The sequence below is a fragment of the Sorghum bicolor genome, chromosome 3, assembly GCF_000003195.3.
Source record: "Sorghum bicolor cultivar BTx623 chromosome 3, Sorghum_bicolor_NCBIv3, whole genome shotgun sequence".
Lineage (NCBI taxonomy): Eukaryota > Viridiplantae > Streptophyta > Magnoliopsida > Poales > Poaceae > Sorghum > Sorghum bicolor.
Window position 1 is genome coordinate 63,306,545 of NC_012872.2, and position 24,874 is coordinate 63,331,418.

Below are 24,874 nucleotides of genomic sequence, written 5' to 3' on the forward strand. Positions count from 1 at the left end.
GAAATTCGCAACAAAAGGGCAGGTGAGACAGAGATGGTTCAGTGACTCTTCTGCGTCAGAACCACATGTTTAAGACTATATAAAACTCTAAATAGGTACATCATGAAAATATATTTTATATTTAATATAATAATATTATTTGATATGTTTAGTTTTAATATACTTCTATAGGTTTAGCTAAATTTAGAATAGTTTGATTGAACACTATTCTTGAATTGCATTTATTTTAGGAAGGGAGAGTTGCTCGCAGGTGCTAAAGTGAGCACAGTACTTCTAGAAAGTTTTAGGCAAATTTCCTTTTTCTCGAAGTGACTTTTTTCGTTACTGAGGCTTTGTTTAGTTTCTAAAATTTTTCAAGATTTTCCATCACATCAAATCTTTAAACACATATATAAAGTATTAAATATAGATTAAAAAAACTAATACAAATCTTTTAAGCCTAATTAGTTTATAATTGGACAATAACTACCAAATACAAACAAAAATGCTATAGGATAAAACCAAAATTTTTCTCCAACTAAACAAGGCCTAAGGGGAAAGTGCTCATAACGGGCAACGAGCAACATGTTCAACTATAGTGCTGTCAACGGACGTAAATGAAACATGGAGATGATGCGCACAGGTTTGTTTACGGTTCGTCCCCCGTAATTTACAGTCTTGCCCAAAAATAGTAGTGCTGCTATTACACACAGACAAAATGGTTCCCCCACACCAAATTCTTTCTGAAATCACCAAATGGAAAACCTTGTCCATTGATCTCCCTAGTACACCATGACAATAGCTATGCTAGACTATGCTCAAAAGTATGTGCTCCACGGTCTTGATCTGATAAGAGCTCCATAACTAAGGTCAGAGAATACTCCAGCAGTGGGACACAATTAAAATGGCAGCAAAACAAAAAAAACATCCATTGTTCTGTAAAACTGCTGTTAAATTATCACAGATCACTTTGACATGTACAAAGTAAACCGTAGGCTGCACATGACCTGATGAAGCTTGCAATTGACACTACAAGCCTGCATCGTCTTTCAGCTGATTTGCAGTTTGGTGGATTCTGTGCTCCAAGGCAAATCATCTCCTAATTACAGGGCCTTTATACAGACCTCTCGCAACAACAAAGCCTTCTGGGGGCTGATGGTCCTCCAATTCCTCCAACCAAATTACTTGTGAGCTATCTATCTCAGCAGGCAAAACAACTGGTAGGCAGAAATTTTAACCAAAGTTAGAAAGCTCAGCAGAAACATAACAGTAAGTTTAAACCAGTTTCAAGATCTCCACATACCAGGTGGTTGATTCATTAGAGACTTTCGGAAGTACGAACAGTGCCGCCCATCCTCAGCGGAGTACGGTGGAGAAAGGACGTCAAAGAGAGCACAAGGTGTGATGGCTCTGAAAGTGTGGATGTTACCACCTGCATTAGGGTAAAGAATAGTTGTCTCTGGAGCAGTCATTTCACAATCTTTAACAAGCTTGGCTGGCCTCGCTGCAAATTCCAATGGGTAAGCCATTACATCATGGGACAAGTAGTACAGAAAAATATATTTATAAAGAACATGTGCATGGTTAGTCAAAGAAACATAAATAGGATCTTTGTGATAAACAACCACATCTATAGCCCATCCAGCACTCATTAAACAAATGACAGAAAATACAGCTTTGCCAAATTACACAGAAGAAACTAAAACATGTCTACCACGTGGAATATACCTCTACTTGTTAAGCTCTAAACTCAACATTAAATCAGCTCATACAATTGACCAGGCTAACCAAGTGACAAACTCAAATTTCCTAGTATCAACTAGCAAGAAAGTGTGAGTAAAAGGTGGCGGCAGTAGAGTGCAAATGAACAGTCACCATTCTAGGCTTTGATGAAATACATATTTTTCTTTTGGCAAATCCGAGCATTCTTAGTGACTGCACATTGGCAGAGTGCCGATGTCTGTCCACCAGACTAGATTTTGATTAATGATGCAGTTTTTTGAGCAAATCAGAGTATTCTTAATGATCGTAGATCACATGGAACCAAGGCCAATACTGAAAATCAGGAGAATTCAGCTAAATAAGTTTGGGAATTTGGTGTTTCTACCCCTGCTGTACAGGTTAATGATGGCTTTACCCCTCTTTTTTACCTTTGTGATTTTACCCTCGTGTTTTCATTTTGAATCTGCCGTTTACTCTTTTTTAACTTTGTGATTTTATCCTCGAGTTTTCATTTTACTGCCGTTTACACCTGCTTTGGGATGCTGTTAGTGGCTGGGAGATTAAACAAATAAAAGAATAGAAAAGGGATTGAAACAAGAAGAAAGTTCAGGCAGCGGCACGGCGTGGTGTTGTGCTCGGGCCTGTGGCCTAGGCGTGTGGCTGCAAACAGGTCCACAGGTGGGCAGAGTGCATGACAGCCTAGACAATTCGTGCTGTGACAAGCTCAATTTTGATATTTATGAGGTTGAATTGTATGGTGGTGAGCTTGATTTGGATGGTGGGGTACTACAAGTGGTTCAGAGCTAATTTTTATTGGTCACTCTGGTCCGCTGCTTGTGCTAGAGATGATTCCTTTTCTGAAAAGCAAACTACTCTAGTTCCTGCAAATAAAGTTTCTTTCAGTCAATTAACACTTCTGTGAAAATAAATTTTGCACAGATTTATAATAATAAACCGAATGCATAAATTTGTGTCTAATTTTTTTGCCAATATCCCTACCAAATATGGCATAATTTTGATCTTGAAATAGGGGTAATTCACAAAGATCTCTAACAAAACAGGGGTAAAATCACATGGGTTTAGGGGTAAAATCACAAAGATCTACCAACTTGTTTTTTCGTCCAAAAGTTAACACCGTCAACTAGACTTCACGAATTAGGGGCAAACTCTTCCTTCAGTTTGAAAACACGAGTAAAATCACAAAGTTTAAAAAACGAGGGCAAAATCAGCATTTCTTTGAAAACGAGGGCAAGAGCGCCGAAGCTCCAATTAGTTTAAGTAAAATGTAAAGTAATATTTATGCACAATAAACATGAAATGTCAAAAAGACAATCTATAGCATGATATAGCCTAGGCCTACAAAGATGGTAGGTAAGAATGTGGGTCTGTAGGACTGGAGTCCTCTTCGGCTCAAATTTGGATGCCTAATTCTTCTTTACAACACCACCTAATTCCATAGGTTGGCTGAGTTTCTATTAACCTATTTTTATTTTTATGATTTAGGTAAGTACTCCCTCCGTCCCTAAAAGAATGCAATTTTAGAACAGTGATATATTAAAGTGTCAAGTTTGACCAAATTATATAAAAATTTACTAATACTTATCGTACTAAACAGACATCATTGGATTTGTCATGAAACGTATTTCCATAATATTTTTTTTTTTTGAATTCATATACATTAATATTTTTACCTATATATTTGATCAAACTTTAGGCGCTTAAACCAAGAGTACACCTAGAATTGCATTCTTTTTGGGACAGAAGTAGTATTGGATAGTGATTTGCATTTATAAAATTTATGCACTATGAGCTATAAGTTTGTAACTCTGTTCCACTTGACATCTGTTTGAGACACATCCTTGGATCACTATGTCATCAAATCAGCAAAACAAATCAATGAACTCAATAGATGTGCAAGAAACAAGAGATAGTGAAGTTCCATTTCCTCGGATTCATGAACAAACAAATCAACTTCAAACTGCAAGTTTATGCCTTTTCGTTCTTTTCCCAATGCCCCCAAAATTGCATTTCAATTAAGTATATTCTCTGACAAACAAATAATACCACAATAACCAATGGCATGCATTTCCACAAAAAAACAATGACATGCATTAGGAAGGAACCAATGCAAATGTCAGAACTCACATTGTAATTGATCAATTGGATGATCAGGCACGTCAACCCAGTCATAAGATTCAGCATGCAGTCTTCCATAAAGAAGCTTGCTAAGTACAGTCATTCCAGGATGATTATGAAGTGGAATAACTGAAGAAGGTGGCATACAAAATATACCCATCTGCAAAATCATATATAAATTTAGCAAATCCTGAAGCACCACAGATAAACTACTTTGTTTGACCTACTGAAAAGCGCACAAAATAAACATATAAATGAAATAATGAATGAATAAGAGATCTTACAGAGAAACTTTCAGATTCATGAATGTGCAAATATTTGATTGGAGCAGCGAACTGGTTAGCCCCATTACGTCCTCGTCTCCCATTTGATGGACGCGTAGTACTAGTCCAATTGCGTGCAATTTGTGCTTCATTATCTAGGCCGACATCTAGAGGTCTTATCTCATCTGCAAATAGGAGCAGGGGTCATATTTTAAGTCTGCCAATGCTCTTATCTAACAGAACGGATCAGAACTCAATGTTAGAACTGAAATAAAGTATAGAGCAGCAGTGCCAGAACACAATTTTATATCATATATGCAAGCCAAACGCCTTAATGAAATCAATAAACCAAGATGTTGTTTCCTTTTGGAGGGATTCAGCTGTAGTGAATCTGTTGCCATCATATACAGTAGCAAATAAACATAAAGGATTGAGTATACAGATTTATTTACACTGGAAGAGATAAATAAACCCATCAAAAGATTAACACCAGCATCAATTTTTTTTTGCAAAAACTCAGTTGTGTTTGGAGAGACAGATTCAAAACTATGAACCCAATTCCCCATACCTAAAGCTGGCAGTACTCAATTGAAGTTCAGTTGTGTTATCAATTATTCGCAGCGAGTTGGAACATCACCATGAAATTCATAGTCTGACCCACCAACAAACAAATTAATTAAACCAATTGACCAATGCCAGTAACTGAAAGCTACTGATCTAGAACAGGCAAACAACACTGTTTATGAAGTAACATATAAAAGACAAGATCATGAGTTGTCTTGTTTCACCAGAAAAAATATGACATCATGGTCACTATGAAAAACACAACTAGGCAATATTAAAAGATACCAATTATTCCAGAAGATAAACAAATTTGACTCACCTAACAGTGCACGGACTCTCTCAAGCGCCTCTTCAGATATGGGACCTTGTGGAGAAAATGATACTTTACATGCATTAGAGAGATTCTTTATTTTTGGCATCTTGCACTTCAATGTATTCTTGAGATGATGCCAATTATCAAGCTTCTTAAAGCTCTAGTTTAATCCTCAACTGAAAGGCCGAAATACAGGTCAATTGATCCACAGACGTGTTGTTGGACACTGGTTGCCTATCCTTGCACCTACCAAAGCAACAAGAGTACATTCCATGAGATTATCCACGAACAGTTTCCTCAAAACAAAGACAATGAAGAAAACAAAGGAAAACCTGTATGGATATCACTGTATTTAATAAATGATTGATTGATATATAAATCATATAAAGTGTAGTTTAGAATAGTATAACAAATGCAGACTTCATATTAACATGGATGAAGATTAAGTACACTGCAAAAACATAACCACCACACATCAAGATGAGGTGATTTAATGAATTATGATGTGATGCACTCTTAGTAGAAGCCGCTATGTATTCAAGTCTACAAGAGAGTAGACAACATAGAGATTTGCTTGTTCTACAACTTGATGTCATCCTCCCCCCTTTGGGAGCACTTACCGAAAAGCTAAAGCAATAAAGCACATATACCCTAGCAGATGGTTGGCTATGTAAAATGCTAATCTAAGTCCTCCAGTCCAAAAATATAATCACTATAGATTGTAAACACATAAACTATATCAATACACAAATCTACAGACACATCAAACAATAATACATGAGGGAAAATAAAAGATCTCATGTAGAAAAATAAATGAAATGTGATACTCCATGAGCATATATGGATTCATAACTGCTCCCCATCTAATTGCCATAAGTCCAAGGTGCAATCACTCGCAGTGGCGGAGCTCGGTTGACAATTTAGGTGGGGCACACTAGGGCCACAATCTTTTGAATGACAACTTAATATACAGTACATAGATGACAAACTTATATTTAATTTAAGATGATAGTATCTCTCGTTAGAAAATAGCAATGCATATAAATGTAATATAATAGTCTGTTCATTCGACAAACGTCAAATAAACTAAGGACCAGTGCTAGGACCTCTCCCATGGCATGTGCCCATGGCCGCAGCTAGCTCCAGCGGTAGTCACCTATTTGCTACCATTTGTCCATCTCCCACCGCGTCCTACATAGTCCATAACCTTGATGGTTGTTGACCTACCCGACTATGCCTTGCATTAGTGCTGAGCCGCTGACGCAGATAGGCACCATACCGGTAGCCTCTAGCCTAGCAGGCTAGTGTGACAAGGGGTGCCACGACAGCCACAACAAGGGCTGCCCTGATGGCTAATGCGCAGCGCGGTGATAACGTGGTCAGGGATTGGGGGATCTAGAGCTAGGCAATGATCGGTGATTCTTCGATGTTGGGTTGATGGGCTCTCTTCTCCCATTCGACCTTTGGCCTTCACTCATGTGTTCCTAGGCTTCTCTGGAGAGCATGTTTATTTCAGTCTAGCCAGGAACCCTAGACACGCCGCCGGAGGCCGAATGATGTCGCTCGATTGCCGAGCTTGACGAAGAAGACAGTAGTATAGGGGGCTTCCGCCGGCAGTAGGTGGGGCAGCTGCCCCACCCTGCCGTATGGGGAGCTCCGCCTCTGATCACTCGTTTGCCATAAGCCCACAGAACATGATCACCAACACCATTACAAAGATTATTTCGCATGGCTAGCATTTAACCAAAGTATCAAACATCTGACATACCAGCAGGATCACATTAGACCACACAACGGGAACTGGCAACTTCCAATGGTTATACACATTAAGTGGCTCAATGTCAGGAAAAAAAAACTACTACCACACGTTCACTGCATTATTGATTATATAATAACTGGCCAAACTGTAGCACAATGTTTGCAGAATTAAGCATCAAATGATGTTAGTTGAGTGGAAAGATAAAAAGAAGTTGTCATGATTTGGAAGGGTTTTATCACGTTATTCAAACAAATGATCCATCATTCGGTAGTCTAATACTCTAATTCCAAAACCAAATCCCTTGTCGAATAATCTCCAAATCTAAGGGCACATCAAGGAGAGGAACAGGGGAGCTGAATACCTATGGCTACCGCCTGACACGAGCCTTCTCGCCTTGCAGGCCGCCGTCCTCTCTTGGCCGGCGTGGCCGCTGGCCTGCTGCTCCGTCTCCTAGATAGGGTTAGCGTCAGCGCATGCACGGGGTTGAGGTGACGCGCGCGCAACCTTGTGGGGGTCGGTAGGGCACCTGGGGAAGTCGACTGGGCCGCTGCTGGAGTATGGGCAGGGCACTTGGGAAGAACGCAAAACCGAGGCAGATCCCACCCACGCACCTCGAAGGCCAGAGCCTCACCTAGGCAGCACGAGACGAGACGAGGCCCGAATCCCTCGGGGGGGATCCGAGGAGCAGCGTCGGCGGATTGGGCGCGTGCGTAGGGATCGGCGAGCGCCACCGCAAGCGGCAGCGTGTCGTGGCCGCCGCGTCCGATCCGACGCCGCGAGGCATCAGCAGCGCCTCCTCGCCATGAGGGGGAGCGCGCGTCGGGGAGGAAGGGGCAGGGGCTTACTGTGGTTGCCTGGTTGGGGAGGCGCCGAGGAGGAGGGTGGTTTGCCTGACCGGGTGAGACGATGCCCTGGCCCGAAACGGGTCCTTTCTGTAAGCAACTTCTGCTGCGCGTCATCTTTTTTTTTTATGAGCCGGGAGTGGAGAGTGTACTAGGTGGTGGGGGCCGTGGGCCCCAGCGCCCAGCGGCATGGTCGCGGAGGCCAAGTGCCATGTACTACTAGAACCACCCGTCGACATGCGACGGCCAAGCCGGTGACATGACATGCGGACCCCTGGCGCGGGTCACCCGGCCCTCCGTAGGCGCGGTGCTGGTGGGATGGGAGAGTGCTGGCCAGGACATTCTGCGAGGTGGTGCACGGACCAGGTCCAGGAAGGAGGAGCCGCTGTTCATGTCCCGGCCCTCGCGTACGCTGAAAGGGTACGGTGGGTGGCGCGCACGCGGGGCAGGGGCGGCTGCGGGCTGCGGCACGTGAGCCCGCAGTGGCGCAGGGCGGTGGGGTCCTGGGGTGGGGACTTGGGAGCAGCCGCTTCCTGTGATTGCTGCGGCAGCAATGCAACACATGCACTCATCACAGCGCACGAATCTTGCTGCTGCAGGCACTGTTGCAGTGCAGCGATGAGAAGCGAGCGCGACCCAAAATGGTCTGGCGTGGCACCTATAACGCCATCTCAGTCTATGACATGTGGGACCAAATCAGCATGGGACCAGCATGTCACGGGATGCACGAGTCCAAGCTAAAGATTACAAGCCATTTCGAACTGTCGATGTGCTTTGGGGGAACACAACAAAACTAGCCATCCGTGCCCCATTGGAACGCATTCCTCGTGCCACCGCACCCAGCACGCATCGCGACCTGCCGCTGCCGCCTGGCGGGGGGCCTCGTCCTCCGCGCGTTTGCTTCCGCTGTCTCTCGACGACGACGAGTCCTCTCGGGCCCGGCCTCGGCCTCGCCCTTCCCGTACGGCGCCGAACCCCACCCCCATTGGCCAACGGCCATTGCCTTGTGGTAAAAAAAAAAGGAGGAGGACGGTAGTATCTAGGCCGGCGGTTTCAGTGGAGCACACTGTACGATGCGGAGCCAGGGCGCAGGCGAACAGGTGTCGCGCGCCGGAAACGGACGGCGAGGAGCGCTGCGTCATGTCGTCCCGCATCGGGTGGCGGCCGCGGTGGTTGCTGGTTGGCCGGTTGGGTCGCCGGGGGGTCGGGGGTCAGGAGGTGGGATCGAGATTCGAGGGAAAAGGAGTGGACGCGCTTCGTTGTTCGTTCATTGAACTTGAACCTCGCGGTCATGGGTCGCGCGGGACTTCGGAGATGTGCGCTCGGCCCCAGCGGCAACACCCTGCCCCTCAGCCGCTGGCTCCGTGACATTGGCATGGCACGTTGGGTGGTTCATCGAATCGGGATGATGCACTGCTCCATTTGCGGTCAATGGAGTACCGCGAGGACAGCAGCGAACATATACAGTTTCTAGAGAACAGATGTAGATATACTTTTACAATGTTATTTGGTATATTTAAGGACACTCATAATGTAAAGGCTTGTTTAGATGCAAATTTTTTAGATTTTGGCATTGTAGCACTTTTGTTTTTATTTGACAAAAATCGTTCAATTATGAAGTAATTAGACTTAAAAGATTCGTCGTGTGATTTACAGACAAATTATATAATTAGATTTTATTTTTATCTATATTTAATACTCCATGCATGTGCCGTAAGATTCAATGTGATGGGGAATTTTGTAAAGTTTTGGATTTTTGGGTGCATCTAAACAACTCTATCATAGAGTCTATGACAATTAATTACATATTATTTATGTTAGTTTGCTGATATGACAACATATTTATTAAAAAAAGATATAAAAAATAAGACTTCAAGTCTTATTTAGACTTTCAGACCACATTGTTCGAGATAATAAATAATTTTAGTCTGCATTGTGAATGACCTAAGTATTAACTAGCATAAATGTCTAAAACTCCCTCGCTCCCCTTTTAATTGTCATTGTTGGTGTGCGTGCCACAAGTTTGACTCGATTTATAGAAAATACATACAACATTTGTATCTCCAAATAAATTTATTAAAAAACTATACTCAAAAATATTTCTAATGATACTAATTATATATTATAAAAATTAATATTTTTAATATATTGACAGTAGTTGTTTTTTAGAAGCACAAACAACAATTAAAAAAGACAAACGGGATATATGTTATAAGCTGACGTACAACTTTTTGGGAGGTCATTTGAGCTGTCCTTGTCAAATATAATGAGCTAACTAATTTTATTGGATTTAATTGGGTTGGCCGATCTCATTTGAATTAAAATCAAATAAATTCCAAGAGCCACAATAAAATACTAAGTATAAGACCAATTTTAATGGAGTTTCATCAGAGTTTTATAGGTATTAATTATGTTAATGTGACATATTATTAATAAAAGAGAAAGATAAAAAAGGTTTTATAGGAGTACAGAGAATTTCATGGCTTCTGCATTTTTTCCAAAATCTAGGTATGTTGGAAACGGTGGCATAAAATCCCCCACTGCAACTGACCTAGGCCTTGTTTAGATCTAAAAAAGTTTAGATTTCGTTACTGTAGTATTTTCGTTTGTTTCTGGTAAATATTGTCTAATCATAGACTAACTAGGGTCAAAAGATTCGTCTCGTGATTTACAGTCAAACTGTATGATTAGTTTTTGTTTTCGTCTATATTTAATGCTTCATGCATGTGCCGCAAGGTCTGATGTGACAGTAAATCTTGAAAACTTTTTGGATTTCGGTGTGAACTAAACAAAGCCCTAATAAAAGCAGAAATTCCACATGAAAGAATGAGTAATATTACTAAATATGGCTAACACATAATAAATTCACAAACACAACCCAATATAATTTTTATCTGAGAGTATTCTAGAATATTGGCACACAAACACAAGCGTACAAACTGAGTCAAGTTCGCTAGCAAAAAGGGTGAAGATGAATGGTATATTTGGATTGAGAGAATATAAGGTTTCCATGACAGTTTAGAGTATTGATTTTCGTAGGGAATGAGAAAGATGCAAATTAAGAGTCAAGTTTGTCCTACGATAAAAAAAAGGGTGAATTAAATGATAAGATGTTTCGTTGTTATGCCTTCCTAACAACGGAAAGAGATAAGGAGGATATTAGATAGTTCCGATAAAAATCCTATAGACTCAATACCCAATCCAAACTTGGTGTAACACGTCGTTAGAATAGGGAGCTTTATGTCCTCTTTGGCGTAACTTTTGTGGCTTTGGTTTCACGCTGCAATAGATACCAGACAGAAGAAGCCGGAGGTAGTGAAGTCCAAAAATGCGACTTCATTAGCTTTAGTTGTTTTAGAAGAGTGAGAAACTTATCTTTCCGAACAATGTCCGCTACATTATACAGATAGTGAAATGTTAGGGGAAACAAATAGTTGTGCCAAAGAACACCTTAGAGCATCTCCAATAATTTTTAAAACAGTAGATAAATCAATGATTTTTTGCAAATCAATTTAAAAGTAACGGACATATTTGTTGGTGTTCTCCACTCATTTTTTGAAATGCTGATATCTAACTCCTAAAAGCTAAAAGACATTTATGGATAACAAATCCTAAAATATTTTCAAATCATTTGAGCTACTTCCATACTTTTTTTCTCTCTTCTATAATTGTATTGGGAACTATATCATTTCTTCTTCTAATATTTCCCACATCCTTTCACCTCTAGATTGATAGATTAGATACGCACGCGTATTTTTCAACGTATTTGGATCGATCTTCTAAAGTGTGGAAAGATTGGAAGTTAAAGATGTGTTGCATAGACATTTTTTAATCTTACTAAAAATCAAAATTATGGGTGTGTTTTGAAAACTCTTGGATATGCTCTTGTTTGCTATTCGTGAGGTATAGCAAGGCCCGGACCCCCATGCAGCAAACTGGCCAGGGGCACACAACTACTCTTGAGCTAGTTTAGGCCTTGTTTAGTTTCCAAAAATTTTCAAGATTCTCCGTCACATCGAATCTTGCGGCACATGCATGAAGCATTAAATATAGACGAAAACAAAAACTAATTATGCAGTTTACCTGTAAATCGCGGGACGAATCTTTTGATCCTAGTTAGTCTATGATTGGATAGTATTTGCCACAAACAAACGAAAGTGCTACAGTAGCGAAATCCAAAATTTTTCGCAAACTAAACAAGGCCTTAGTAGAACTTCTTTACCTGATTCTGAAGCTCAGTCGGAGAGTTTTGTAGAGCTTTCTCTTCCTCTCTTCCTGATTCTCGAGCTTCACTTGTAAGGTTTTGTTTAGATTCAAAAAGTTTTTAGATTTTGATATTGTAGCACTTTTGTTTTTATTTGACAAATATTGTTCAATCATAGAGTAATTAGACTTAAAAGATTCGTCTCGCGATTTATAAGCAAACTATGCAATTAGATTTTATTTTTATCTATATTTAATACTCTATGCATGTGCCGTAATATTTAATATGACGAGAAATCTTGAAATTTTTTTTTGAATTTTAAGGTGAACTAAACAAGGCCTAAGTGATCTGGGTAGGGAAGCACTCGAGCATTGTAGAAAGCACAAGGGAATTAATTTTAAAGTGATAGTCGTGATTGAAGCCGTGGGAAGCGGTGGAGATGGGAGCTTTTTAGCTGCCTCCAGTGTAAATGAAGAAAGGATGTGGTATCCAAAACCGGTCCGAAGAAGCCGGATGCGGGAGCTCAGCCAAGTTGGCGCTATAGAAGACTTCTGCTCCATCGCGGCGCCACGGACCGCGGCAATGGAGTCCGACACCGAGCGAGCCGTCCCCAACCTCTCTCTCGCCTCTAGCCCTAGCGGCCACCTCCAGCAACAGCAACCGCTTCGGCTAGTCAAGTCCACGGCGTTCAAGCGGGAGGAGCGCCGCAAGCGCAAGGACCGCAAGCGGCAGGAGCGCCTCGCTGACGAGCTCGCGCGGTGGCAACCTCTCGGCGCCCCGCCGCCCCTCCCGGCCGCCACCGGATCCACGTCCCCATCCCGAGCGCAGCCCGATACGCCTTGGCCCTGTGACCCGCCGCCGCCTCCAGACCTGGCGGAAGCAGACTCCTGGAGCTGGGGCCCGCCCGCCATACCCTCGCCGACGCCGCCGCAGCCCACAGTCGAAGTGGCGGCCGCGGTCCCCTTGCACCCTCAGGCCGTCGCTGTAAGGTCCTGCCGCGCGTTCTTCGCATCGCAGATCGAAGATGACGAGGAGGAGGAGGAGAACGGGGGCAATGCGGCTCGATTCTTCAGCGAGCTGCTGGGCAGTGACGCGGCGCTGAGGGGGTTCTACGAGGCGGAGCGGGACAAGGGGCAGTTCCTGTGCCTGGTGTGCGAGGGGAGCGGCGCCAGGGCGGGCAAGAGGTTTGCCGGATGCGCCGCGCTCGTGCAGCACGCCGGGTCGATTGCCCGGACCAAGAGGAGGCTGGCACACCGCGTGTTCGCCGACGCAGTCAGCCTGCTGCTCGGATGGGGCGCAGGCCGGATCGCTCCTCCCGCGGTAAGCATCATGTTCTCTCGTTGTGGTCCCGCGCCCTTGGATATGCGCTCTTGTGCCAATCTGCCAGACTGCTGAATGATTCGGTGTTAATCTTCTGAAATGCAGGCAGACAATGACAGCGATGGCGCTCCTGATCAAGTTGATCACGTAGAAATAGAGCTGTCGTGAGTCGTGATTCCTGATGACTGCAGTCTAAGGCAACAAGCTTTTTGTTGTTTTCTCATAACTACGTGTTTTTAGAGTGGAGACTAAACAGTGTGTAGCATGGTTCAATCATCTTGACCTTAATAATCATCACATTGCTTCGTATCTGATTCTATCTCGACCTGATGGGTTGCTGCTTTGCTGGTTTACTCCTGGTCTATTGTTGGTTTGCATTTTTTAGAACTTCGTGAATTCTCATGAAAATGTATTTCGGGCTTTTGAAACAAATATTAGATCTATATACGATATGTTTGATGGATTGGCTAGGATAAGCAAGAGGCAGTTGCGGTTGCGTGCTCGGCCTCAAGAGGAAAAAGGCTTTGAACAACCAAATTAAGTGGATTAATTCTGTCTTGCTTAGTGTCAAATGAATCTGCCGAGCTCTAAATAAAGGCGGCACTAATAACTTCACCGACGAACTCCAATACAAACCAAGAAAACACTATGCTACTTACCTGCAACAAAGTAATTCTTTAGCCACTTGTGGACGCCACTTATTCTCCTTGCTTTTTCTACCGTGTGTATTTCTCGTCCACAAGAAGAACAAGTGAATACCGTGTGCAAGGAGAACAAGTGGCGTCCACAAGAGATGAACATGTTTGTCACAAGAGATGAACATGTTTGTCAAAAAGAATAATGGAGGGGCTGGGAAACGATCACGGTCACTGTTTCCGTTTTCTCAAGAATGCGAAGATATGTTCATGTTGATTGTCATCCCATGGGGAATTAGAAGTCCCATAAACTGGTGACGCAGATTGCAAAATGCTTGGAATGCGGACAGAGGCTGCCGATAGTCCATCGTGAAAACATCATCCTTTATTTTTTCCAAAGTGAAGTATCACACTCATCATCCTGAATACCCCCAGGCTGCCCGGTGCCCGCTGGAGCAATAAGCTGGAAGTTCTTCACAGAGGCAACCAAGCTGTTTAACTGAACTGTGTATTTTAACAGAAGTTGCGAGCCAAAGCTGTCGTATTGGTGACATCTAGAATCAGAATATCTAAAGTTTAGGCGCATTCAACTCTATAAAATGTATGAGCACCTTAATAATGGGGCGATGTGTCCAAGAAATTGAAAGGTAGTGGAATCGCATCCATTTTGGGCACTACAAGAGCAATGCCTCACTTCTTCTGTTTAAAGCTACAGACGCAAGCTCCACATTCCACTCCACCAGCCATTTCCATTTCTTTTAAAAGCGAATCAATTGTTGACTGACGACGCAGCTCCAATCAAGACAATGAAGATGGTATACGGTCAGGATTCGATGGGGCCTCACCTGCTTGAGCGAGAAGAGGAATTTATATTTTTTTTCAACTATTCCCTTTTGCACGAACAAAAATCAATGCCAACAATATATACATAACTGTTCTTGAGCTTGACATGGAAAGACCAGGAAAACAAATGTTTCGATATGTCTTAAGGGTAAGGTTGTCTTTTTTGCTTTCATTTAACAGCTAGTAAATTGGTAATAATAGTACAAAAGGGGGAAAAAGAATCAGAATTAATGGCAGTGAAAGGAGTGCATAATTTTGGGTGGCATGTAAGGGGTAGATATAGCTTTGAGCTTTTGTATATAGGACTTTTCTCAAGAAAATACTCCGTTGTACGGTTCTCGACTTCACCGGAAACATTTGCAGTGATAACTTGTTTTTTTTATGAAACGGTGAACTTGTTAGCGTTATGGTTGTTGAAACAACCTAAAAGGCCTTATTTGGAATACAAGATTTTTTTTTTCATTGCTGAGATTTTCTTGTGAAACTGAAACAATTCCCGTCAAATTCATATAGATCCTCATGGAATTTTTGCTTTCCAAATGAGCTCTAAAAGGTCAATAAGAAAATTGTTGCTTTATTATTTGCTACTAGCTTTCTCTAAAAATAATTGTCCTTGTAGTTCGTTCTAAGTAAACTTTTTTAGTATCATTAAATTTACAGAGAAAGTTATCAGTATTTTTCTTTTTTTTCCCCCTTAGGCGTGATTTCATGGTTGATTTCTTGGCCCAGCCTGAAAAGTCGGAGCAAGCTGGGCCGTCAAGGCCAGGTTGCCAACAAACTACACTGGTGTAAGGCCCTGTTTAAATTCATTTTTTAAATTTAATATTATAACATTTTCGTTTGTATTTGGTAATTATTGTTCAACCATGGACTAACTAGCCTCAAAAGATTCGTCTCTCAAATTACAGGCAAACTGTGCAATTAGCTATTTTTTTCATTTATATTTAATTGCTCTATAAATGTGTCGCAAGATTTGATGTGATGGAAAATCTTGATATATTTAATAGGGATGGAAACAAATCAGGTTTATATATATGGAATAAGATTCAAATAACACCTTTATAGCATTCTAATTTGAATATGGATAAAAATATACAAAACTGATATCTTGGATTCAAATTTCTATTAGGATATTTACTCAATTCAACTCAAAGTGTATATTGCTAAATTCAATATATATAAATATAATGTTACTATTGAATTCATTGATAACCAAAGTGAAATAAAATCAAAATACACTTCTAATAATCTATAATATTAGAGTGTACTAAATTATAATGTATAATATTTAAGTACATGATAGGTTAAGTGAAGAAATTCAAATAAAATGGTAGGCCGCAAATAATCATTTTGCTTAACAAAGTCTTTGTAATTACAAAAATATCACACAAGTAAATATTAAAGTACATGGGTAACAAGGATAGCTCATAAAAAAGCAATACAACTCTCAATAAATAAATACTTCCTCCATACCCATAAAGAAAGTCGTTTAGGACAACGACACGATCTCCAAAGTTTAATTTTGACTCCTTATTTTTATAAAATTATTTTATCAAAAAGTTTTTTGGAAAGTATTTTTCAAGATAAATATATTCATATGGTTTTATATTTTCAAAATCAACAACTTAAAAGTTATTCATAATTTATATTCTCAATGTTTGACCCAAAATTTATCCAAAACGACTTCATTTATGGGTATGTATGAAGTATGTAATAATTAAATTTATAATTAATCAATTATGAAATTATAAATTATAAGTACAGAACAATTTATATCGGTAAATAAATAATAAATAAATAAAATTATTAAATATTTTACAACAACAAATATATTAGGCTAACTAAACTAAAAATACAAAAGATTAATACCCACGTAGTATAGGAAAAACGAATACGAATATATATATCTTTATTACAAAATTTAGTTCATCCCAAAATAATAAGATATTTAATTTTTTTGATATTAAGTTTGATCACTCGTCTTATTTAAAAATTTGTACAAAATTTATTTCTTTTGTCATGGTTTGGTTTATTAATAAAAGTTGTTCAATAATGACTAAATTTCACTATGTTTATACAGATTTTTTGAATAAGATGAGTAGTTATATTTGGGATCAGAAAAATCAAGCATCTTATAATTTAGAATTGAGGGATTACCAATTAACCAATGTTAGATAATTCGAATATTAATTCTTAAATTTCTATCCCTAGTCTTTGGGCTTCTACACAAACGACAAGACAGTAGAACAGAACTACTCCTGCCATCGTTTTGCACAAAGGAGCCACTGCGCGCACGCACAAACGACCGTACCTGCACTGGACTCGCCCCGGAACCGGAAGCTCTCGATCGGTGCACAAGGATGCACCGCCGCCGTCCCCTCGTCCGCGATCCGGAAAAGGTGAAAAGCAGGGCGAGGGCCGAGCCGCCGAGGGGAAGGGCAGCCGGAAGCGCCGTTCCATGACCAATCTTGCGTGTCATCTTCCCTGTCCTTTTGCCTCCCAAAAGTTTCGTCGCCGACATCAGATAGAGATAGAGATCCACGGAAGCCACATCATCATCACGATATCGAAGACTCGTTCTCAGGCGTCCCGACCCACAGATTACACGTACCGCAGAAACAAACAAGCAAAATCCGACGAACCATAGAGTGATTGAGAAAGGATCGAGTCACAGGACCTGCCGAAAACTGAAACGAGGGAAAAGGGTCAAAAAAGGCATGTGTACATGAGTACGTGCTCATCAGCATAGTGGGTACACATAGGCCATGTGCTTACTCTCTCGTCAATAAGTCCAGTAGTCTCACTGCACACAGAGTCTCTTCTTGGACGGGATGGACATGGCGCGCTACGAGTCGTGCTACCGGCACTGGATCGCGGGCCAGGAGGCGGGGCTCGCCGAGCTGGAGGCGGCGTCGGCCAATGCCGCCGCGGGCCGGGCGACGGACGCCGAGCTGCGGGCCGTGGTGGAGCGGTGCATGCTCGGGTACCAGGACTACGCCACCCGCAGGCGCGCGCTGTCGCGGGAGGACGGCGCCGCCTTCTTCGCCCCGCCCTGGTGCACCGCCTTCGAGAACTCCCTGCTCTGGCTCGGGGGCTGCCGCCCGTCGCTCACCGTCCGCCTCCTCTACAACATATCCGGGGAAGGCCTGGAGGCGCAGGTGGAGGAGATGCTCGGCGGCCTCACCCACGGCGTCATCCCGACCGGAGCGCTGGGGATCACCTCCGCGCAGCTGCTGCTCATCAACGACCTCCACAGCCGGACGGTGCACCAGGAGAACGCCCTGACGGATCGCCTCGCCACCCTGCAGGAGGACATCGCCGACCGCCCGCTCCTGCCCATCGTGAGGCAGCGCGGCGAGCTCGCCGCTGCGGCGGCACGGCAGGGCGGCGCTGTCCGCGGAAGCTGCGGCGGCGCGGTACGCCGGCTCGGGGTCGGGGCGGCCGGGCCAGGAGGAGGCGCGGACGCCGCGGTGGACGCGGCGCTGGACAGCTACGAGGCCGCGCTGGCGCGGCTGCTGGTGGAGGCCGACGAGCTGAGGATGGCGACGTCGCGGACGCTGGCGACGGAGATCCTGACGCCGCGGCAAGCGGTGGAGATGCTGGCGGCGGGCAAGCACCTGCACCTCGCCGTCCGCGAATGGAGCCGCCGCAGGGAAGCAGGAGCAGCTGCCGCGCAGCAACAGCTTAACGGGCCGAGCGCCGGGACGGCCGACAGCAGCACCTCCGCCACCGTCCGCCGGATCGGAACCCATGAATGAAAGGCTTGCCATTCCTCCCTCTCACCCTTTCCCGTGTGTAGCGTGGACACCAGTCACCTCTCTAGTACCGCCTGTATGTGTTTCTATAGACCCATCAATCGATCACCCTAGTGCATGCCGTCCATTAATTAAGAGTATGTACAAAGTTGGTGCATGCATTTTTAAATTAGCCGCCTCAACTAATATCCTATATTCCACCATTTGTGTGTTTGCATGAGTATCTGATCTCTCTTCTTTGTTTTGCCTTTACCGTTTCTGCGTCTTCCGAACCACACACTCTCTCTTTATATACACGGCGTGTTTCCGTTCTTCCTAGACGAAGAAGCCGTGGACGTCTTATCTTCTCTGTGTTTTTTTTTAACTCTTTGTTAATGGCTGCCGCCACCCTGCGGCGCTCACCTTCGTTTCCCGTTCCTTCTCTGTATCCGGCGTAGCTACAGTGCTGCACGTACGTGGTCGACGGGGACGGGTCCGGGCCGCGGCGGGACGTGAACACCCAGCGGGTCGTCTCTCGCGTCGCCTTCGGTGCCCCGTCATCACCGCCGATCGAGCCCGGCGAAACGAGGCAGACTGGCGCACCGCGCACAGACGCGCACACACAGGCCAGCATGGACCATCGCTGGCGATCTGCGTCATGCCGTTTGGCCGTGGACGGCGTTGGCCGGGCCGGCGCATGTGGGGTGGGCGAGGTTCCGAGAGTACCGGGGCAGCCGCCAGCTTTCCGCAAAGCGTGCTTGCATGCGTGACGCGTGGATCGTGCATCGTGACTCATGGAACTTCACTTTTGTTTGCGCTCTGGCTAATTTATTTACCCTCTCTGAGGGCTGTGACCATCTTGACAGAAGTGAGGAAGAGCAGGCTGAGAAAATCATCGTCGAATGGTGTCGATATCAATAGGAAAGAGCGATTGAGATGTGCAATGCGTTTGCAAGCATTTCGCCGTTCGATTTATTTATTTTAGTAAGCTATTTGGGACTCTGGATGCATGTAGCCCTATCCCCGTAAACTGTACTGATTAGAACCAAAACAACCTCGATGCATGCCTTTTATCAACGCCACTGTAAACCCTGCACACATCGCACACAATGCAAGCAATAAAACTCATACTATATAAACTGGAGGATACCATGTATCTACACCAGCGTAAATATGTCCTGTGTCTGATAACCCATTTGATCTATCGTTCATGCATGGTTTGTAGTTTACAATGATCCGGGTGTAAAAAACACCGGCATCTCGTCTATTGAGCAGTGCTAGAAAGTGCAACACCTTGTTGACATGCAAGCTTTTCGTCCCAACTGCCAAGCATGCTAATTGCTGCTAGCTAGTTCAACTAGCGTGCAATGTGACCATAAGGGTTGGATGCCAATGCATTGGAAACCTGCCAAATATGCGGTGCTAAAAAGTAGTAAAACTTTTGGTTGATGCTCAAGCTTTCTTCCCAACTCATGCCACAAGAAATTAGTCTGGCCAGTGTGATATTGGTCACAAGGGTGCAGAGAACCTGCTAGATGGGAAGTGGTAGAAAGTGAAACTGTAACTGATTTACAAGAATTTCTTCTGAACTCATATCACATGAATTGGTTTCACCTGCGTGACGATGGGCACGAGGTGTTGAAATCAAGGGTCTAAGAACCTGATGGATGGCGCAGTACTCCTGGTTGAGCTTATTACAAGCGAGGCTTTGTCTATCCAGTGTGATAGTGGACACGAGGGTTGAGTGATAGTACATAGTGAATATGTCAAATGTGCAATACTAAGTGAATCATTTGGTTTATGTGCATGTATTTCTTCCCAACTCAGGCTTTGTTTGGATGTTGTCGGATTCACTTTAATCCATGTGTGTTGGTGTGGGTTGGGGTGGAATTTAGTTCAAATTCCACTTCAATCCATCTCAATACATGTGGATTGATGTGAATCAGACTACATCCAAACAAGGCCTCATGGTACAAGTCTGGTTTATGTGTGATACATAAGTCGCAAGTCCGGTGAGTAGGATGATGAGCATGAGGGGTAGGCGTCAAGGCGCTAGGAACCATCAAGATTGGCGTTGCTAGAAAGTAAAACTCTTACTGTGCAATCAAGCTGCTCATGAGTTAGCTAAATTGGGTCTGTTATGTAATCAGGGAGAAGAGCAAATTATGAGCTCTATCCCTGAAGGCGTTCATGTATGTGTTGCTAACGACATGTTAGCATCTGAGTAATGGAATCCACCCAGTTTTAAAAAAAAGTAAAACTCTTACTTGACGTGCAAGCATTTATCTGCCTCATGTCACCGAAGGCTAACCAGGACAATGTGATGGTGGGGACAGGGTTCAGTCATCCATGCGTCAAGAACTTGTCGTATTTAGTCATCCATGCGCGAAGAGAACTTGTCGTATTTAGTCATCCATGTGCTAAAAAACTTGTCGTATTTATTCATTCCTGCACCAACAATTTATCATATTTGGTCATCCATGTGCTAAGAACTTGTCGTATTTAGTCATCCATGCACTAAGAAACTTATCATGTTTAGCCGTCATCCAGAACTTGTCACATTTAGTCATCCATGCGCTAAAAAACTTGTCATATTTATTCATTCATGCACCAAGAATTTATCATATTTGGTCATTCATGTGCTAAGAACTTGTCGTATTTAGTCATCCATGCACTAAGAAACTTATCGTATTTAGTCGTCATCCATGCACCAAGAACTTGTCGTATTTAGTCGTCCATGCGCCAAGAACTTGTCGTATTGATAGTATTGTCATGTATTGCTATGTGTATATCTAACTAACGCACTCAGTCCTTGATCCATTTGTCATCCTTGGTTGCGCTTGCCCACGGTATTCCGTCGCTCGTGCTTAAGATCCGGGATTGAGAGAGGAATGGGTATGGCCAGTACACGGACTCGAGGTCTGCAAGATCTGACTTGTCCACTTGCGCGAGGTGGAGAGACAACCATGAGTGGGTGAGAGGATGGTGGCTGGGAGAGAGGGCTTTGGTTGAGGGGGTGTTGAAGTTGGAGTTAGCTTTAAAGTGGGTAGACCTTTTACACTAGTACAAATATTTTCACCAATGGTCCGTGGAATAAATAGGCTCTGTTTGACACGGCTCCACTTAATTAGTGAAGCTATTTTTTGGCCTTTTGGGGCTTCAGCTCCATGAATAACTCTATCGGTGGAGCTGGAGTCATTTTGGTAAACCGTTTGGCAAAACAGCTCTTTTCTTAAAATGTGCTCTCACAGAACGCCACATATGATGAGGTGAAGCCGGGAGAAGCCACTATTTTTTTCTCCTTCACACACCAAAACTATGTGAGAGCATGTTTTTAGGGGCTTCATCGGTGGAGCCATTTTATTTTACCCCGTTTGGCACAAAATAGCTCCAAACGGCTCCTAAAGCCGCTGGAGAAGCCATGCCAAACGGGGCCATAGGAACCGTCGGTGAACATGGGCCTTGTATTTAGCGGCGGTTTGTGTTACAAACCACCCGTGAAAACCATTTTATCTACCAGATCTATTATGAACCAATAATGATATATTATTATTAATGTTTTGTCACTACTAGAGGGGAATGCTTAATTTCTCCTATATCGATCCCTCTAACAAAGTGGCAGATCATTTGTCACTCATCCTATATGTTAAATTTTATGTTTTTAGTAAATCGTTAGTATCTAACCGGCAATGATATATTATTACAAATGTTTTGCCAGTTCAAGAGGGTCATGCTTAATCCCTCTCCCACATTGATCCCTCTCATATAAAGTGGCAAATCATTTGCTAGCCACCCTTAATAGTGTCAATAGGTTAAATATTTTGTTTTTAGTGAACCGTTAGTAAATGTCGCTGCGAAAATCTTTTATGCAGTGGTGGCAAATCAGGAACGTTGATTGGTAGCATGCCTCGGTACGAGCACGGGAGCCGGAGGCGGCGAATCACCGCCCTGCCACGACCACACAATGTCACCTAACGACGGCTTCAGTTCCTCCCTGTAGAATTCGCGGAACTCGAGCGAGTCACCGCCGGTCTTCCTCATCTCCACCACGTGCACCGACGGCGCCACCTCGAAGATCTCTGCCTCGAGGGCGAGTGCACCTCTCCGACAGTCCTGTCTGCCCTCCATCTCGACTCTGCCCCCTTTGTTCAGCTTGACGCTGAGCTTCCGCGTCTCAGCGATCTCCTCCAGCTTGGACACGATCGCCGCCGTGGTTTCTCTAGAAGAGAACCGTGCCTCCAACCTGTGCTCCTCATCGAACATCTTGGACAGGTCCAACCCACTCGATCGTGAGATGATGTCAAAGGCGTTCATACTTGAAGGCCTCACGGCGACGGTCGGCGAAGACACCGTCACCTTGGACCGCTTCCTCTTCCGGGTGTCCTCGTCGTCGTCGTCGTCGTCGTCGTCGCCGTCCTCACGCTGGTGGTGGCACTTGCAGGCTTCCTTGCCCAGCGCCTCGGAGGTCTCGCTCGAGACGTCGGACTTGCCGGTAGTGCGAGGGCAGAGTCCTTTCTGGAACCAGGGATTAGCCGTGATCTTGGCGATGGTGATCCTGGTCCTGGGGTTGGGGTCTAGCATCCTGGCAAGGAGCTTGCGCGCTTCGACGGAGAACCACGGCGGGCACATGTAGTTGCTCTGCGTGATCTTCCGGTACAACAGCATCAGGTTGGTGTCGCTGAACGGGAGGTAGCCTGCCAGGAGCACAAACAGGATCACGCCGCACGACCAGATGTCCGCCTTCGCGCCGTCGTAGCCACTCTTCAAGAGGACCTCGGGGGCGACGTACGCCGGCGTGCCGCACGCCGTGTGCAGGAGGCCGTCGCCGCGGAAGCGGGCGCCGCTGTCCTGCTGCAGCGCGCTGAGCCCAAAGTCGGAGACCTTGAGGTCGCCGCGCGCGTCAAGGAGGAGGTTCTCGGGCTTGAGGTCGCGGTGGTAGACGCCGCGGCTGTGGCAGAACTCGACGGCCGTGATCAGCTGCTGGAAGTACCGGCGCGCCACGGGCTCTGGAAACCGCGCGCTCTGGGATAGGCGCGCGAAGAGCTCGCCGCCGCTGGCGTACTCCATGACGAAGTAGATCCTGGACCGCGTGGCCATCACCTCGTGGAGTCGGACGACGTTGGGGTGGCGCACGCGCCGCATCACGTCCACCTCGGTCTTCACTTTCTCCGCCATGCCGGAGCGGTGGACGGCATCCTTGTCCAGCACCTTGACGGCCACGGCCTCGCCGGTGGCCACCTTATGGGCCTTGTACACCTTGGCAAAGGTGCCGCAGCCGAGGAGGCGGCCCAGCCTGTACCGGCCCATGATCAACTGGGAGTCTTGGTTCTTCTCCATCGTGGCCATCGGAAGCAAAGGAGGTTCTTGGTGTGGACATGGGTGAAGGTCCGGCCGGGCAAACGGCCGGACCGAGTCTGTGTCGTCGCTCTGAGCAGCGGTTGAGATGGTGGGTGACCATTGGCAAGAGAGGTTGGGGTCTGATATGCTCGTGAGATCTGAGGCTAGGAGGTGCTAGGCGATTACTGTCCAGTAGTGTTGGAGGGAAGGAAATGACTAATGAGGAGTCCTGTTTCACTAATTTTAGAAGGGAGAAACTCTGTCGGAGGCAGTGGTTGGGAGAGAAGTGTTTTAGGATCTCCTCACCTTTTTCTAATTTTAGAAGGTCGTCGGTTACTTAGTGGCAGGCTCATGGACTAAATTAGCAACTTACAAATTGTTGTTTTTTGGTGTGGGAAACGTACTTACAAATTGTTGTTATGCTCTTTGCTTTTTAAAGCTAAATCGTCATTCCCCACTTTTGTCAATTCTAAAGCTATGATGTTTGAGGTCACGCACTCATGTTATTCTAGGCCTTTTATCATCAGTACTTTTGTCCTAACAAGTGGCGATGGACTTCACAGGTGGTATTGAAAAACTAAGATGAAAAACATCAGAGTATGACAGAGCCTATGGTAATCTGCATAGTAACCATAGTGTCATTCCATTATGTCAGGTAAGTTAAAAGGTAAATAGCTCTGGTTTTCTAGGATGTCCCTTTGGATTAATAGGCCTCCCTTATGGTGAATAACTCTGCAAGTGTCGTATCAATTCTTGGACTCAAGCATATGTGAATTTAGTTTTTTTTTGTTGTTGGATTCAGGAGGAGGCGAAGGGCACGGGTAATCACTAGCTGGTTGTTACAGTTACAAACTTACAATGCCCACTTGTTGCTAACATCATGCTCAAAGACACATTAGCAATATCAACTTATTCTGAGTATTCTGATTTGGTACCACAAAAAAAAGAACAAATAACTTGAATCAGTTTGCTGCAGATCTATTGAAACTCCCGTAGACATTCTATCACAGGAAAAGGAGGTAGTGAGAAATTATATGGAAAATTGGTGTCTTATTTTTTATTCCTTTCTGTTTCAAAGTTCTGAAAATTTTAAACTTGTTACTGGCGCAAGACATGCAAAATAATTCTAAAACTCACCCTGCCGTTTTCTTTTTTGTACTTTTGGTCTTGGAGAAGTGAAATGCTCGGCCTTGTTTAATTATCAAAAAAATTTACAAAATTTT

At 44.2% G+C, this 24,874-nt stretch overlaps 4 protein-coding genes across 6 annotated transcripts; 2 read left to right on the forward strand and 2 right to left on the reverse strand.

Moving 5' to 3' along the window:
- LOC110433909 (plant cysteine oxidase 5) lies at positions 541 to 7,672 on the reverse strand. Of its 3 annotated transcripts, XM_021456972.1 has the most exons (7): positions 7,263 to 7,672; positions 7,098 to 7,186; positions 4,984 to 5,223; positions 4,122 to 4,285; positions 3,847 to 3,997; positions 1,283 to 1,483; positions 541 to 1,196 (listed from the first exon to the last, which is right to left on the reverse strand). In XM_021456972.1, exons 3-7 carry the CDS (start codon positions 5,081 to 5,083, stop codon positions 1,072 to 1,074), a joined length of 741 nt encoding a protein of 246 aa, XP_021312647.1. In that variant the 5' UTR covers positions 5,084 to 5,223; positions 7,098 to 7,186; positions 7,263 to 7,672; the 3' UTR covers positions 541 to 1,071. The 3 variants fall into 3 exon arrangements, with proteins under 3 accessions (XP_021312647.1, XP_021312648.1, XP_021312646.1); XM_021456973.1 differs by lacking the exon at positions 7,098 to 7,186 and having other exon boundaries at positions 7,368 to 7,672; XM_021456971.1 differs by having other exon boundaries at positions 7,098 to 7,672.
- Positions 12,192 to 13,534, forward strand: LOC8072098. The gene is made up of 2 exons (XM_021455540.1): positions 12,192 to 13,102; positions 13,208 to 13,534. The coding sequence occupies exons 1-2, from the start codon at positions 12,263 to 12,265 to the stop codon at positions 13,268 to 13,270; spliced, it is 903 nt and encodes a 300-aa protein (XP_021311215.1). The 5' UTR covers positions 12,192 to 12,262; the 3' UTR covers positions 13,271 to 13,534.
- LOC8072099 (protein DOG1-like 3) lies at positions 16,646 to 18,558 on the forward strand. Its single transcript, XM_002456338.2, has one exon. It carries the CDS (start codon positions 17,412 to 17,414, stop codon positions 18,336 to 18,338), a length of 927 nt encoding a protein of 308 aa, XP_002456383.1. The 5' UTR covers positions 16,646 to 17,411; the 3' UTR covers positions 18,339 to 18,558.
- LOC8072100 (CBL-interacting protein kinase 30) lies at positions 22,079 to 23,744 on the reverse strand. The gene has a single exon (XM_002458479.2). The coding sequence runs from the start codon at positions 23,658 to 23,660 to the stop codon at positions 22,197 to 22,199; it is 1,464 nt and encodes a 487-aa protein (XP_002458524.2). The 5' UTR covers positions 23,661 to 23,744; the 3' UTR covers positions 22,079 to 22,196.